The 17,057-nt window shown below is 40.2% G+C and overlaps 1 protein-coding gene across 1 annotated transcript in view; it reads left to right on the forward strand.

Annotated features, from left to right (window-relative positions):
- The window catches only part of VWC2L (von Willebrand factor C domain containing 2 like), a 167,484-nt gene extending 155,244 nt beyond the window's left edge, over window positions 1-12,240 (forward strand). The window contains exon 4 of the mRNA XM_044240837.1: window positions 11,901-12,240. Within this exon, the coding sequence (XP_044096772.1) occupies window positions 11,901-12,049 (149 nt within the window). The 3' untranslated portion in view covers window positions 12,050-12,240. The remainder of the gene's footprint in view (window positions 1-11,900) is intronic.
- The last annotated feature ends 4,817 nt before the right edge of the window (window positions 12,241-17,057 follow it).

Consider the following 17,057-nt stretch of genomic DNA (forward strand, 5'->3'; position numbering starts at 1 on the left):
ACTACCATTTACTTGCTCAAAATTTCTCCTCAGGAATGACCCCATGGCTAAAAGCCTATGTTCTTGTAGCATGATGAATTCATTGCTTTTTGGATGAGCTCAGTCTATTTTGAGGCATCTTCCAAAACTCAGACTAATTATGCTATTTTCCTGGTGTGCAATGGTAAGGTTTTTATCCAAGGTCTCCCTTATTCTAAAGTAGTAGTTCTCAAATGTTAGCCTGCATCAAAATCACCTGAAATGTTTGTTAAAACACAGATTGCGGGTTCCATAGCCAGAGGTTCTGATTCACTTGGCATCTGGCATGGCTGGAAAATTTGCATTTCAAAGATGTTCCCAATGATGTTGATGATCAAGGGCCCACACTGAGAATCCCTGTGCTGAAAATATGCCCTTTCCCACAACACCTAGCATTCTTTCCTACCAGGTTTATGTAAATGGTAGTTTCCTCTGGGCCATTACTAACACCTTGTTATCCACCTTGTTATCGTCTTGTAATTCCTTAATGCTGGGGGGCACCCCAGTGACTCAGTTGGTTAAGGGTAATCATCTGCCTTTGGCTGGGGTCATGATTCCTGGGTCCTGGGATTGAGCTCTGCATGGGGCTCCCTGCTGGGGAAAGCCTGCTTCTCCCCCTCCTGCTCCCACTCAGGCTCCCCCTGCTTGTGTTCTCTGTCGTTCTCTCTGTCAAATAAATATATAAATAAATAAAATCTCTTAAAAAAATACTTCAAAAAAATTTTTAAAATTCCTCAATGCTGGTAATAATAGAAATATGAACGTCACATGTGTCATTTTAAGTTTTCTAATTTTTTTTAAGATTTTATTTATTTACTTGACAGAGAGAGATCACAAGTAGGCAGAGAGGCAGGCAGAGAGAGGGGGGAAGCAGGCTCCCTGCTGAGCAGAGAGCCTGACGCAGGACTCGATCCCAGGACCTTCAGATCATGACCTGAGCCGAAGGCAGAGGCTTAACCCACTGAGCCACCCAGGCACCCTAAGTTTTCTAATATTATTTTAATTTAAACAACTTTAATTTTTTTTTAATTAGCCACTTTTAAAAAGTAAAGAAGAGATGAATTTTAATAATATATTTTACTGAACTCAATATACCCCAAATATTTTCATCCAATATGTAATTGACATAGTAAATATTAATGAGCTATTTTACTTGTTTTTTCTTACATTCAAAGACATATAAAATCTTTGAAATCTGATATTGCTTACACTTACAGCACATCTCATTTTGGACTAGCCACATTTCCAGTGTCCCCTAGGCACACGTGGCTAGTGGCTACTGTAATAAACAGCACTGCCATAAAACTTCTAGATTCAAGAAAATGAATATTGAGAGTTCTGCTTTGTCTTCCCCTTTTTATGATTTTCACTATATTTCCTCACTTCTAAATGGGTCGTTTGCTGCATTATCAATTTATACCAGGTTTTAAGGGGAAAAAGGTTTTAATCATTAAACATATACATTGATTTTAAAATGCAATGCAAGGTAAGAATTCTCTGTTTTTATATATAGAAACATGATGCACTTTCACAGATCATAATGCATGTGCTTTTATCCTGCTCCTTTGTCCTAGTCATCTCCTTCCTGATCAGCAATCCCTCCCTCCAACAAGATAATCCATGTCAACAATGTATATTGGTACTTCCTTATTTTTTCTCTATTTGCATATAATTCTACATACAAACAGAAGTTTGTTTATCTACATTTGTTTTATTAAAATATTGCACCCAGCTCTCTGTATAATGCCTTTTTTATTCAATAAGAACTCAACAAAATCTCTGCAAGTCAGCTGGAGGTAGTAATACATTATTTTTAATGGTTACTGAAGAGTATGGAGCAGTTCACATAATTCATTCAATATGTCCATTATTAACAGGCATTTATACTTATCCTGTTTTTGTTTTTAAAAAATGCATAAAAGATTGAATAGATCATGGACAGATGGATGGATGGGCAGAGAAATAATTCAGATATTTAGATATATGAGATACCACTGCCTACTCTGCCTTTTACTGCTCAATCCTTGTTATCCTTTAACTTAAACTTTCTCCCACCATATCTGGATCCTTTCTTTCCAACAACAACAATAACAAAAAAACAGTTATCATTAGCAGTCCAAACAGACCATTTTAAATCATTTTTTCTAATGATCCTTCCATAGTCAACCGCTAGCTCAAACTAATAGATCTCCCCTAATTCTCCCCAGTGATGCTCTTTATTCAGGTGTTCTTTTTATCCTTCTAGCTTCCTGATAAATAGTGAATAGGCCTGGGGAAAATCCACATAGAAAAAATTTTATTGTTGTATGTTCACTGACTTTGAAAAATATATATATATACACATATATATAAATTGGCATTAATAAGATTAATTTTTTCACTGATGTTCTATTTTTTTTTAATTAGACTACCAACCAAAGGGCCTAGAATCCATATCCCATCCAACGTTGCCTAGATTGTAACTCAGGTAATAATAATAATAAGCATGATAAATAAATAGCAATATTTACCTAGTATCAGTATGTGACAAGCACCATTCTAAGTACTTTACATGTATTAATTCATTTGCTTTTTCAAAATCTCCAGCAGACAGGTACACTCATTTCAGCATTATTCCCACTTTACAGCTGGGGGCACTGAGATCATACCTCCAGTAAATGCCAGAAATGGGATTGTAACATAGAGGGTACAACTCGAGCCCTAATCTTCTTACCTAGTAAATAAGTGAGCAGTAAATCACCTCATCTCTTCTCTCTTTGAACCTCAGTTCTCTCACCTGTCAAATGGGTACACTAATATCAGTTCCTCCTAACTTTAGGACTGCAGAGAAGAAATATGAAAGTTACCTGAAAACCACTGACTGCTGTGACAAGGGGAGGGCAGTCTCATTGCTGCTTGGAAAATTGGGTTGGACTATTTCATCATTTGAAGCAAAAACTGAGCAGATAAAATGTCTTCTACAATAGCAAATTGAGCCACGTTCTGGCCACACATCCTTTTGAAGGAGAGCCTGGACATGTATGTCCCACTTATACAGGATGTGAACCAAGCCTGATTCTCCCAGCCTGCTGATGCGACCGAAATGACCGAAAGAGCAGCCAACCTTTACCCTATTGTGTAGCTTGACCACGTCCTTCCTTTCTCCGCTCCGCTCCTTGCATTTTACTTAATTGGAGCACCAGGCTATAAATCTTACATACTTAAGGGCCAGAAAACTCTCCGGAGCTCTCATACTGAAATTTGTGTGGGAGTTCAGTGATATTGAATTTTCAAATAAAATGATTAACAGGCACCTCTAGGGCAGCCTCCGAGAAAACAATTCTTCCTGAAACTTGCCACCTTAATCTGAGGAAGCTTTTTGTTCTGAGGTTTAATAAAATGGTTGGAATGTAACGTAGGGAGGGATGACTAAAGCAGGCAGAGAGAGGTACCTCATTCTCCAGGGAAAGGATCTAGAAGCTCCCTTCAGCAAGTAACTGCTCTCTCTCCGGGCCTGATAGGGCTATTTCAACATGATACTGGGGAGGTTTCAGTCACTTAAATTTTAACTGCAATCAGCTCGCATTACTATTTTTTTAAGAAACATTTTCTCCAAGATTGTAATAGTTGGAAATGAGTGTACACCTGATCAGAAAGCCTATTTGCTTTTCCATGGCATAATAACATCTATCAGACTTCATGAAGCAGAGAATTAAAATCAGTTAAAAGGAAGAACATAATCCAATCCAATTCTACCCACAGACTGAGGCCTACAAGCCTACCCTTTGCTGAAACACTGATTTAGATGCCCTGCCAAAGAAATATAGAATGTTTATGGCCTCACACAATAGGAATCTGCCTCATTTATGCAGCAGGAAGATCATTTACAACCAATTTCTAAAAGACACTAAGCGTCAATAATAAATTTTCAAATCAAGGCCAGAAGTTGCAATACTCAAAAGGGGATCATTAAGCAATATGAAGTTGTTGTCAGAAGGAGGACTTTCAGGGGCGTCATACCAATTTGTAATCTGGAAGCATCTATAAAGGAGTCGTGACCAGCCTGGTTTTCCTAGTCTCTGGGAAGGAGAGACTTTATTTTAACAATAAAGGGGATCTGGGTCGACAAGCAACAAGGACAGGGCATCTCCTCTGGATACGTCTCCGTGCCAGGCTGGCTGCCGCCCTCTGAGATGATCGCTAGAAACCACACTGACTCCTCAGTGAGATCAGCTTCTTGGGAGCAATTCCCACTTCACAGTTAGAGAGAAGAGGTTGAATAAAGCTGCTGGACCTTCTCTGCTCCAAATCTTCCCCTTTACATTCACCCTTTTGCCTATTCACCCCTTCACCTACACACACACACACACATACACACACACACACACACACACACACACACCCCTCTCTCCTTTTCTCTCTCTCTCTCTCTCTCTCTCTCTGTCATAATAGGAACTTAAATATCCCAACAGATTCTCTCCAATATGTCCCACAACATCCTAAATGCTATCAAAACGGGAAGAAATGAAAAGTAGCTCCTACTCACAGAGAAGTTTGACTTCTGGAACGGAACACAGCAACATGCCTGTTCCATCCTTTACCAGCTGTGTGGCTTTCTCAGAGTCACTCAAAACATTTCTGGGTCCCACTGTCTCTTTTATAAAACGAACAAAACACTACTTCGTGTCAGAAAGGAATAAGGCTGTTCATGAAAATTCTTAAGAATTCCTAAAGTATTAACTAAATTCAGTCACATCGCTTAGATTTGGGTTTTGCCTGAGTTCCCTGTGACAGAAAACTGGGAGTCGGGAACAGGAGAGTGTTTGATTCTGACTGGCATTGAAGGAAATAATAGTACACATAAAGAAAGACTCTCCTCAAGGACAACTATCATATGATCTCTCTGATATGAGGAATTTAAGAGGCAGGGCAGGGGGCTGTGGGGGTTAGGGAAGGAAAAAAATGAAACAAGATGGGATTGGGAGGGAGACAAAGCATAAGAGACTCTAAATCTCACAAAACAAACTGAGGTTGTTTGGGGGTTGGGGGGGTGGGAAGAGGGTGGCTGGCTTATGGACACTGGGGAGGGCATGGGCTATGGTGAGTGCTGAGAAATGTGTAAGCCTGATGATTCACAGACCTGTACCTTTGGGGCAAAGAATACATTATATGTTAATTTTTAAAAAAGGAAAAAGAAAAAGGAAAAAAAGAAAGATTCTCCTCAAGGGACGTAGTCAACCAGAGTGGTCAGACTAGGAGAGCTGAAATGTAGGTTCTCCTGCTGCGTATTCTCTGCCTTTTGTCAAGTCCCTTCATCTCTCTGAGCTTTACTTCCTTCACCTGTGCAATGGGATTCGTGTGAACCACCTTACAGCATTAGGGTGAATAGGAAATGAGAAAACATATACAGCCATGCTCTGTAAACTATAAAGAATTTTTCCACTCCGGGTCTGGCCCTCCACTACACTCTTGTTTACCTTCTTCAGGGACTGTCTTGAAACGGCCATGTTTGTTTTTGTGCTTTGTATCAGATTCACCCGCACTAGAATATCAACTCCTGAAGACAGAAATGTTGTCTTATTAACACCTATAAAACTCACGTTTAGAGCAATCTTGTTCTGAATGTTTATTTTGTGTTCTGATTGCTAGACAAGGATACTGGCAGTCAGCCCAGAAAAAAACTCAAAGCAGGTGAAGTTTGCCCTCACTGACTCTCCTGATCCTTCTTAGCATCAGCAATAAACCACGGCCTCTTTCCGATGACTGGGGAATCTTCTGTGCAGAAGGAAAGCCTCCCTCTCCCTAAAGAAGTTACAACTACCAACTATTTGCGTTTCAGCTTCCCTTGTAGCCAAGGTGCAGACCCTGGACTAACCTCTATCCCCAGGCTTACCTGCTGTAGATTTCGAACCGTAAACTAGTAAATCCAAGAAGTCTCCATTCTGACAAATACTAGTAAGCGAGGCAGTGGTGCTGATGGTTCCAGCAGCATCCAGGATCCTGGGTTGGTGGTAGCGAGGGAGCAAACCGCTTTATCCATCCCCAACGTGTGTTTTTATTAGGTCTGTAGCATGAGTTTGGCCCTTGCTCCTGATTGCATTCCTTCAAACTTGGCTCTTTTTGGTACTCTGGATAGTCTGTATATGAAACCTCCTTTAATTAGTGTATTTTAAGCTTAAATTATCTAAACATGGTTTTGTTGTTTGACTGATAGGATCCTCCTCTCCCCCCACAAACAGCCCAGTATCTCCATTAAGAATTCTCATGATCCTGGTCCCCGACAGGACTCCTACTAAGCTGTCTAGCTAGAAATTAAATCCCCCCCCTCCCCAAGTCAAACTGCACATTTCCTAGAGCATTTTCCCTTAGGACCTCACTTTGTATAGGAATAATATGATCAATTAACTTAAGCCAATGTGTTAATTGCTGACACTAATTTAATATTACCCCAGCATCTTAGCAGATTCTTTTAATGTGTCAAAGCAAAGAAGGAATGTGCTTTACCATGACCCAGTGCCAGGGCCCTTAAGGGTTCTACTTTTTGTCTGCATTCTCAAAGGTCCTGCCTCCATCAAGACGTATCATGTCTTGTCCAAACACAGGTGCCCCATGGACCAACCATACAATGATGCTGGTGCAGTTTTTTGAACCAATGTCTTTACTTCATGATTATATAATGTATAAATGCACATGCGCATCTGTGCACACACACACACACACACACGCACCCCTACTTAAAATGTTTCAAAGGCTTTCCATTGCCAAAATAATGTCAACAAGATTATAAAATTCCCAAATACTTAACACTTAGTTTTTGCAGGCCAGTATGAAGCACCAGCTCTGCATACCACCATTCTCCTAGTGACTTCTTACTACATACATCACTCTAACCCCACAACTTTTTCCGCTTCCTCAGTGAGTCCTACCCTCCCTCCCTCCCCTCCCTCCCCCTACACACCACATCTTTCCATGGACCCATAGGTCAAGTTCTCTGTTATGACCTTCCTCTGAGATCCTTTTCTTCCCAACCTTATTTCAGATTATGCATTTGTTCCTCCATGCAACCAATGTGATATCTAACATCATAACCAAGCATGGGTCTTCAGAGATATGATCAGAGTAGCTATAGACTTCTTTTTCTATGTAGTTCATGTATTCTTTAATGCAGAAATTTCAGGGCTCAGCAAGAAGAATTTTAAAGCCTGAGCAAATCGGCTCAGTTCTTACAACCGCAAATATGACATCTATTTTCTCCTGATTTCTTCGATTACTGAAGCCAGAAGAGATCACTCCAAATGCTCTCCCTCTGATCCTCATTCCATGCAGATGCCTCATAAGCTATCTCTGCAAGGTTGAAGTGGGAAGATGGGGAAAACATCCTGCAGGAAAGACCGAGCTACAGGCTCCTCGTGGCCACCTCACCGGAGAAGCTCTGCTTTCACATATTTCATGTATTGCTCTCCTTTAAAAGATCTCTTTTGAATAATTTCCACTATGGAAAAGAAAAGGTTCACAAACCTCTTTCTATTGTATAAGTGTACAAATTAAGTACTTAAAGATGCACAGAATAATAGAAAAAATTATGTTTCATGAAGAATTTTGGAGGGGTGTAGAAGTATCTCTAGTCTGCTTTTCCTTCTTCCCTCCTTGCTCCAACTCTCAGTAAATATTTGAATTGCCTTTCCAGTTTTATTGCATTTCCAAAAAATATGAATCCTTTCTGAGACAAGACCATATTGGGTTCCATTAGTATTGGGTTATGCAGTGCTCGCTGAAGGTCACATAGATAATCACAGAACCATGACTTAAGCCAGGACTCCTGAGTCAGTTCACTTTCCATCTGCTTCTCATTTGGTGTACTTCTAGTAGCAGTGGGAATTTTGCTGCTGCCCACAGGAAAACCAAAGCCTACTGTCCAAGAATCTTCTCCATGAAAAATTTCTTTTAGTTATTAGATGAATTGTGTTTTCTGAAGATTGTAAGGCTACACAATATAAAACCAATAAACCTGATAAAGATCTATAGAAAAACGGTCTCTCTTCTATTTAGCCATCAAGATTCTTAACGCAGCATGCATCCTCAATACCAAAACCAACTGGACTTCTAAATTCTGATCAGAAACTCAGGATCTGGGCAATGGAAGCCAGCAATGCACTCGTCGGCATCTGCCTCTTTTTGTAGGCAATTAAAAGTATTCTATAGATTAGAGAAATTTGAGTTCATATCCCATTGATGTCACTGCCTAGACATGTGATCTCAGGCAAGCTATTTTCTACCTCTGAAGCTCAGAAATAGACTTGTAAACCATGTAAGGTACACAAAGGTTGAGAATGTGCACCTTACATGGCTAATTGGAAAGATTAAATGAGACATACTGTTGGCATGAAGTAGGTGCTCAGAAAAGTATTGTTATGTTACTATTAATTGAAAATATTTCTATACCAATATTTTAGGACTAAGCCTGATATATATGCTATATATATATATATATATATATATATATATATGATATAAGCCTGATATATGTATGTTTGATGTATTAGTTCAGAAAATAATTTTGCTTCTGTTATATAACTAGCTAGTTCATACTATTTAATTTAGTTAAATAAAGATACACAGAGCTTTTAATATGTGCTAAACACAATATTAGGCCTGGACCATAAGAAATGACAGATATTCAGGTCTTACTTTTAAGGAGCTGGCAATTTCAAACATACCAGACGGATGACACCTCCTGTGTTCTTAAAGATGTCTAAGAGAAGAGATCTCACCCTACAGCTGTCTACTTAGTTCTCATTTCTCTGAGAGATTCGTGTGTGTATGTGTGTGTGTGTGTGTGTGTGTGTTTCTAATTCCTTGAGAACCAATGTATCTCCATCTCCTCTTATTTTAGGTGTCAGAAGAAAGAAGAGTTGGTCACCATTCTTCACATAATAAGCCTTAATTCCCTGAGAGTTATTGAGTTATTCCTCTGTCTTCTCTTTCAAGATTAAATAATCCTTATCCTCTTAACCTTTTCTCCCAGGTCCTCTTTACCAACCTTCAGTTTAATCATTTCACTGTTCCCCTCTAAGGATCTCTCCAAGTCTTTTGCACTAAATATGTTGTTTTTGCCATTGAGTTTTGCCATTGAGTTTACTCTTCTAAGCAACTTATCCTTCCACACAAAGAAAAAAACATCTCCCAAAGGAAAATAAATAAATAAATAAAAGGATAGATCTCCTGTGGAAGGAACTTACATGGAACACTCACATTCTCAAAGCCCAAGTAATATTTTCATCACCACTATGGAGGGGAAAGGGACAAAACTAGAACAGTTTCTAAATAGGGCCAACCATTCTGCTTGACAATTAACTAAATTACTTTTAAGCAGGTAAGACTATTAACCACAAACTTAAGGCTTTAGTTAACCTGAAACTCTCGAAGGGTGCTAATAAAATTACTGTTAATGAGATCAAACAGGAATTTTGGATTCTGTAAAATATCTCTGGCCGCCAAGTCAGCCATTGATGTGGTTATGTTATTTATAGGCAGTGACTCTGTTCAATCCTTGCAAAGTGCAAGGGATCTTTCCTTGCATTCTGTCAATCAGTATAAATTAATACTTTCTGAGCTGAGAAAGCAGGAAATTCTAAGGGGCTCTTAAGAAATGATTTAGAGAGGCTGATCAAATATATACTGATCATAGTATAACACCAAAAACATACAGAAAGGAACAGGTAGGAAAATTAGAGCACTAGTAAAATCTCTCTCAAGACATGCACAGTGACTTGTCAGAAATCTTTTACAAAGATCTTTCCCTGCTTTTTTCTCTTATTGTGCTATTGAGATGAACCTGCCCACTGTGAGCCAGCAGAATGACCCCTCTTACTCACGTAAACACACACTTAAGATTCTGCAGACAAGTTTCCAAATCCCCTCAAGAAACTGAGAAAACTCTTCAGTAGATCACATTCTGCCTGTTTCAGGGACTTCTTTGTTTTGGAATCACTGTTTAGGAATCATTTTTTTCCTTCACCATCTATTAAGGGGAAAAGTATACAATCGGGTGAAAAGAGTTGATGAGAATCGAGATAGAGAGAAAAACTACTGCTTCCCCTGGGGTGGCTCCAGGCAAACAGGTGGCTGCGGTCATCGAGTTTGACTTTCGGAGCTAGTTTGGCTCTGTCCAGATTCTGGCTGGCCTAATACTGGCTTGGCTGAGAAAGGTCTGTCAACAACAGCCATGAGACAACCAACTACATTTTGAAAAAGGCTCCTTGCCAAGTTCTCTGCAGATTCCCTTTTTTTCTGAGTCCAGAACAAATTAATGATTTCACATGAAATCTTTCCAGGAAGGTGTAGCCCCAAAGACAGTTCAACCTATGAAACAATGACTTAAATTCTAAAACAGTGATCCTTAAGTAATCAGCAGTTAAGATGGCCAGGAGCTTATAACCACTAAAAAGAAACACCATCCTGGGTGAGAGCAGACAGTTTGCTAGCTGTTTAATTTGTCAGTGATGACACATTCTATCCCTCTTAGTCTTGCTGGTTGGTTCTTCATGAGAACCAGGCACAGGTACATGCCCTGGGATGTTTGGCCACCAAATGAAAGAAAGGCTTATGTACACAAAGGCCATTGGCAAGTATGCCCACAACTGAAGTCTGGGAGCGCTAAAGCAACAGATGATTAAAATCCTAGCATATTAAATAGATTTGTGTGAACGCATTGTAACTTCATAGTTGCCATTTTTATACAAGATTTCAATTATGAAGTGGAACTACAAATCACCCCTGATTTCATTTATTTGATGGTAAAGATAATCTCGTAAATTCTTATCAAGCAGTAAGAAAGTGAATGTAGAGCACTGATATTGATGTATGTTACTTTGTAGTGGTTATGGAAAGTAGCCAGTAATGCTGGGTTGATAAATCATGAGTAGACAGAATTCTCCCTTTATCCAAATACGTACTTCAGAGACTTGAGCAATTTGCCCCACCCCACTGCACCTTGGGAAGCAATTTTTATTCCATTTGATTTTGAGAAATAATATCACCAATACCGAATACTAGCATTTGCAGACTGGGACGAAGGGGAAAGGAAAGGAAAGGAGAGAAAGAGAAGTGAAAAACTAACACTGGTGAATTTTAAAAATATTCACCTACACTGAGCAGGTGACATTTTCAGTAAAGCTTTTCTCAATCTGAAAAAGAAAAATAAAATTCCTGCTGACTTTCAAAAGCCAACCATTTAGGTCACTCTCAAAAACAAACAAATGAAAAAAAAAAAAAGATATCCGGCAGATTAAAGGAGCTCCATTTATAAAAATCAAATGAACCTCTAACAAAGACTGTTTGGGACATGAATAAATCATCTGGTCATGAATTATTTATTGTTATCAAGAAACAAGCTGGGGATTCCAGGAACTGGACTTTGGGGAGGTGCTGAAGCCAGGCAATGAGCAAGTTCGTTGTCACCTACCCACCACGGGAAGTGAGAGGACAGGCCACAGGGTACCACGTCTGATGCAGACCATGTTAGACTCCCACTTGAGTTTCAGAGGCTGCTTCAGCAACATTTATACCCCAGAGGATAAAGCAAATAGAGTTTGGTCCACAGACTCATACTTCAGAAAACTGCAAGTACTCAGTAACAGACAATAAGAAGGTTTTTAGTGCACTGGATCTCTCTCTCTCTCTTTTTTTTTTTTTTTTTTTTTTTTTTAAATACACATAGGGACTATGAGCTGTGTGCAAAATAGTAGTAGAGATGGCTAGAAAGTACCTTAGTAATAAACTGTGGCGAGTAATCTGACCTACTCATTCCTGGCTTTGGGGATTGGCTTTTTTACTGGGGTCGAGAAGAGAAAAAGGGAGCCTCTGAGATTTAATCAACTAATCAACGTATATGTGTGTTCCAGGTCCAAACTGCTTTGCAGGAACAACAATAATCCCGGCTGGCATTGAAGTGAAAGTGGATGAATGTAACATCTGTCACTGTCACAACGGGGACTGGTGGAAGCCTGCTCAGTGTTCAAAACGTGAATGCCAAGGCAAGCAGACTGTGTAGGACAATTTCCCAACCGAGGAGGAGTTCTTAGGAAAGGATGCTATGGCTTCTACACTGCACATGTTCGAAACAAAACAAAACAAACAAACAAACTCCTGCCAGCTACAACAGGGTCACCAGCAAAACCTTTTAGGGTTGACAAAAGTGAATATTTTACTAAGAGGAAATTTCTCTCTTTCCCTCTTGCTATATAAAATATATATGGTATATAGCTATCGAAACCGCTTTTGTAATTATCCGTGCTTGATGGTGACTTGACCACTGGATTTCTGAAACTAAAAGGAAGAAACAGCCTCGTACGGGCTCCTTCTCTGGTGAGACCTCTTGCCTGCCAGCTCACCGTCCGCCAATTTGCTTCATTTCTACTCTTCTGTACATCACCACCCATGGCATTTTTCTCTTGTAGAATTTCTTTTCGTATTTAGAGTCTATGGGGCCAGATTTGACGGCACGGTTAAGTTTGGAGTGGTGTCATAGAAGCTTTAGTAAAGGAATACTGAGGGTGAGGACCCTTCCTGACCAGGAGGGCACAAAAGCAATTGACCATCCCTCCTCTTGGGTGAAAGATGCCCTGTAAGGTTCAGAAAACAAGAGCCACCTACAGCTGGACCCGCTGCTGGGGCAGGGCGGGGGGCCAGGGTTTGGTGCAGTATGTGGGAGATCACAATTTAATACTTACACACCACACATTTCAGACACAAAACCTTGAAACTGCCAATCAAAAACTAATATGTGAAAAACACCACGAGCTTGACTACAGCATCCAAAGGGAGCCAGGAATTCACAACTGTAGCATTAATCACCAGACTTTCTCATGATGCCGAATTTCAGTTCGGCTTGTAAGTCAACACTCTACACCCGCTCTGTCACCTGGCCCTCTCCATACCAGAACCAGGGTGAGTAGCCCCACTGTGAATCTGAATCCTTCTGGAAACTCCTGGCTTTTGAGTTCAGACCTGGCTGCAAGCCAGGAGTACCCACAGGCAGTTTTATGGTTTGGGACTGTGTTTGCCATGTTTTCGTAATGACCGCTCAGCCCTAGGTCTAAAACACAGATTCAGGACACTCTTTCCACCTCAAGTGCTGATTTAAATTCAAGATTAGGGTAGAGTGAGTCTTGCACAATACAATTCCATTTGTTGAACATTTTTTTAAAATGTATATATTCGATACTGAACAATTAAAGTGAAACTTTGAAGCGTCTCAAGGTTGCCCTGGTAATGCTGCTCGTATAGTAACAGAACAATAAAATACACAGGGTATCTGATGCCACCTCGAGTCAAGATTCTTGAAACCACATGGTGTAGTTAGTTGCTTATTCCGCTCTCCTGTCTTGAAAACCCTGGCGCAGACCTGGCAGGATCCTTGAGGAAACTTTAAGGTTTTCTTCATCACCGATGTTCTTTGCTTTTCCACTCCCACCCGAGCCTGGGCTTTGCCGTAGCTCTCACGATGTGCCGCATTGCAGAACAAGGTTTTTCAAGATGAATTCTGTTGACATTTGGACTACATAATTCACTGTTATGGCGGGGTGGGGGGACCTGTCCCGTACGCTTTTAGGACATTTAGCAACATGGTTGGCCTCTATCCACTCAATGCCAATAGCAACACTCTTATGGTGACAACAGATTGTCTCCAGGCATTGCCAAATATCCCCAAGGAGTGGGGAAGGGACAAAACGTCACCTGGTTGAGAATGCGTGGTTTAGAATAATCAGTACAGATCGGTTTCTGCCAGGGTGGCATATTGTGCATATTGTGGCTTTGGTGAGCCTCTAAGCCCTCTGGGACATGCACAGTCTGCAGCCCCAAGGGCAAGAGGTCAGTCTTCTCCCAGTGGAGTGATGCTTCTGTTGCCATAGGTCCACTCTCAGGACACACTTCTTTAGTCTCATCAACTGGGTTTTCATTTAAAACGGTCAGCCTCTCCTCCCTGGAAGCTTCTCCAGTCATCAAGAGAGAGTTGTCATTTCCAGAATTAATGTGTTGATGCCTTGGACCTGACACTTCTCACGTACACTGTGCTTGTGTGTGATACAACAGCCATGCCGGGCCCCTCCGAGGAAGAACATCACGCTGCCTTCTCTTAGAACACCAATTTGCAGCAAGGTTGGTGCCTTTTGTTGCCACCATGGATACATCACATAGACAGTCATGAATCATTCATGAACAATTCTGCATGATTTATTCCTGCACTCCAAAGTAAAGGCCTTCCATACTTCAGATTGCGTCTAGACAGAGATGTAGCATAGAGCTTTCTTTGCCCTGAGGTTGCCTGGTGCCGGCTTCAAAAATCCACTCTCTTGGAAAGAAATAATAATAATAAATGACAGGAACAAGGTTTGAAACCCAGAAAATATCATTAATAGAGCCATGTAGCATAGTACCCTATCTATTATTAAGGAGTTACTATGTCCTTTCTAGGAAACAGAGAGTGTAACTGGGGAGCCAGGGTTCAAACAATTTGCATTAAAGTCTTGGCACAGTGATAGTTGCAGCAGGAACTTACTAGAATGGAGTGTAATATCCATCAAGAAGCTCTTTTCAGAGAGCTTGCAGAATGAAGGCTGCTCCGTGGTCTCTGTTATCAGCCAGAGAGAGGGATTTTTTTTTTTTTTATTGTTGTTGTCGGATTTCTTTTTTCCTCTGAGTTTCACTACAAGCTGTTTCCTTTAAGACTTTGTAGCACTGACATTTTTCTCCCTTTAGGGAGAGATGAACCTATACTGTGACAGAATTTCTCATAAACCGATAAATATTTTACAATTTCCTTCTACCCAGGTCATTGAGAAATTCTTTCCAAACTCTGAACAACAGAGTTCTGGTCTCATCTGTTTTGCTTTCTTTTTTTCTTTTGAAGGCTTTGTTTGCAGTCCCACTGTCCCCTCTGTCTCCCATTCCTCCTGTCTTTGGTTCTCTGCTTTAACTACAGCTTTGTTTAAATAAGGGATCAACATCCTGTTTGTCAGCTGATGCCTGTTTAAAACGATTCAGTTTCTAAAATCTTTGAAAAATGGTGTGCCTGAAAACTAGTGAGAAAAAAAAAAACACAACTAAACACTAAACTGTAAAAAGGGGATTCTAGCAACAATATTTGATGTGTAAAAGACTATATTATTAAAAAATTATTTTGTTAAATATAAAGTGTGTTAACCAGCAAACATTGTTTGTGGTATATTTTCCTTCCAAAATTCTCTCTCCTCTCTACCCTCATCATTTAATAACTAATCCTTAGTGACTTCTATCATCTGAAAATACATGTGTCATTAGAGCTATATTCAATTAGATTGTTTAAAGCATCAGCTTTATCATTTTTCTGCATACATTTTCATTTTTCACAATATAAGTTCAGGCTGACTTAGGGATCAGACAGGAAGTTCAAATAAACTATCAATGAGTGTAAGTGATAGGAAAAATGTTTTCTTAATCCTGCATCCATACATAATACAAATAATATTATATAATTATTGGGTGCCTTTTCTGTTGGCTGGCCCTATTCTGGGCACCAAACCCATAGTATCCTGTTCAAGCCACACAGCACGCCTGCCAGGGAGGGGTTCTTAGTACAGCTGCTTTGCTGATGAGGAAACCAGAACATAAAGAGGTTAAGTGATTGGCCCAAGGTCATTTGTTCATAAGTGGAAACACAGGAATCTTGTATTATAAATATACACAAGCATACATAAAAATTAAGAAAATAATACAGTATAAGGAATGTCCATCTACCCATTGCCCAGACTCATTATCAGGATTGTGCATAATCCTTCAGCTATTTATTTTTCTTCCTCAGAGTATTTTGAAGATTTTTTAAATTTATTTTTAGAGAAAGTGAGAGAGACTATGAGCAGGGGGAGGGGCAGAGGGAGAGAGAGAATCTCAAGCAGACACTGAGCATGGACCCCCATGCAGGGCACCATCTCATGACCCAGAGATCATGACCTGAGCCGAAATCAAGAGTCGGATGCTTAACCAGATGATCAACCCAGGCAGCCCTTTTCTTGAGTATTTTAGAGCAAACATCAAGTATCCTATCACTCCAGCCCTACATCTCTATTAAAAAAAAAAAAAAAAAGGGAGGGGGGACAGTTTCTTACCAAACCATGTTACATCACTAAAGTCCAACAAAATCAAGAAATCCTTAGTGTCACCTAATAGTCAATCCATCTTAAAATTTCTTAGATTTTCTAAGCTATGAGGGATGGGGGTACTTACATTATCTAAATCATTGATAACCTTCCATGTAGTTGATGTGCCTCCTAAGTTCAAAACGGGGCTTTCACCCTCCCCGCTGACAGCTGGGAACTCTGATAGAGTTGTGAGTTTGCCATTGGAGGGTGTGTGCTGGGAAAATTACTCTTTTAAAGCTGCAGGTTCAACTCCCCGCTAGGCGTTGAGCCTACTCATCGAGCAGTGGGCAAGAGGCTTTCTGTCAAATGACCTCTGGTGGCAACAAGTGCCTCAGAGCAAGAACTGCTGTGGACCACCAGCACCCATGGGTCACTGCCTTCAATATGCATGTAAGCTCTCTTTCAGACATAAGAGCAAACTGTTATTGTTCTTCCCCTTGAGATAAACATCCTGCCTAACACAGAGTAAAACTGAGCAGAATTTTATAAATTACCATCATCTTCTGCCTTGTTGAAGGAAGAAAGAAAGGAAAAAGTCAAGCACTAAAAAAACGTCAGCATGGAGTCTCCACACATAGGTACACGCACCCAGCATTCCACCAACCTTTTCTGAAAACCAGATTGGGTTTTTTCCTTGCTTTTCAATTTCCTGTGCATCCAATTCTCTGCTCCCTGTGTCCCTTGCAAAGGGTTGTTTACAGTTCATTTCTGATTTGAGTTTCATGGGAGGGCACTTCAAAGCATACCAGAGAAAGCTATGAACTGTGATTAGAGTCCTGGGTTTGTCGTTATTTGAGGGCTTACCACGTTGAGACTATTACTCTTTTAAAGAAAAGTACCTTCATGATTTTGAAAGACAAATGCTGTCTGAGCCAGCAACCT

The sequence above is a fragment of the Neovison vison genome, chromosome 3 (assembly GCF_020171115.1).
Source record: "Neovison vison isolate M4711 chromosome 3, ASM_NN_V1, whole genome shotgun sequence".
NCBI classification, from domain to species: Eukaryota; Metazoa; Chordata; class Mammalia; order Carnivora; family Mustelidae; genus Neogale; species Neogale vison.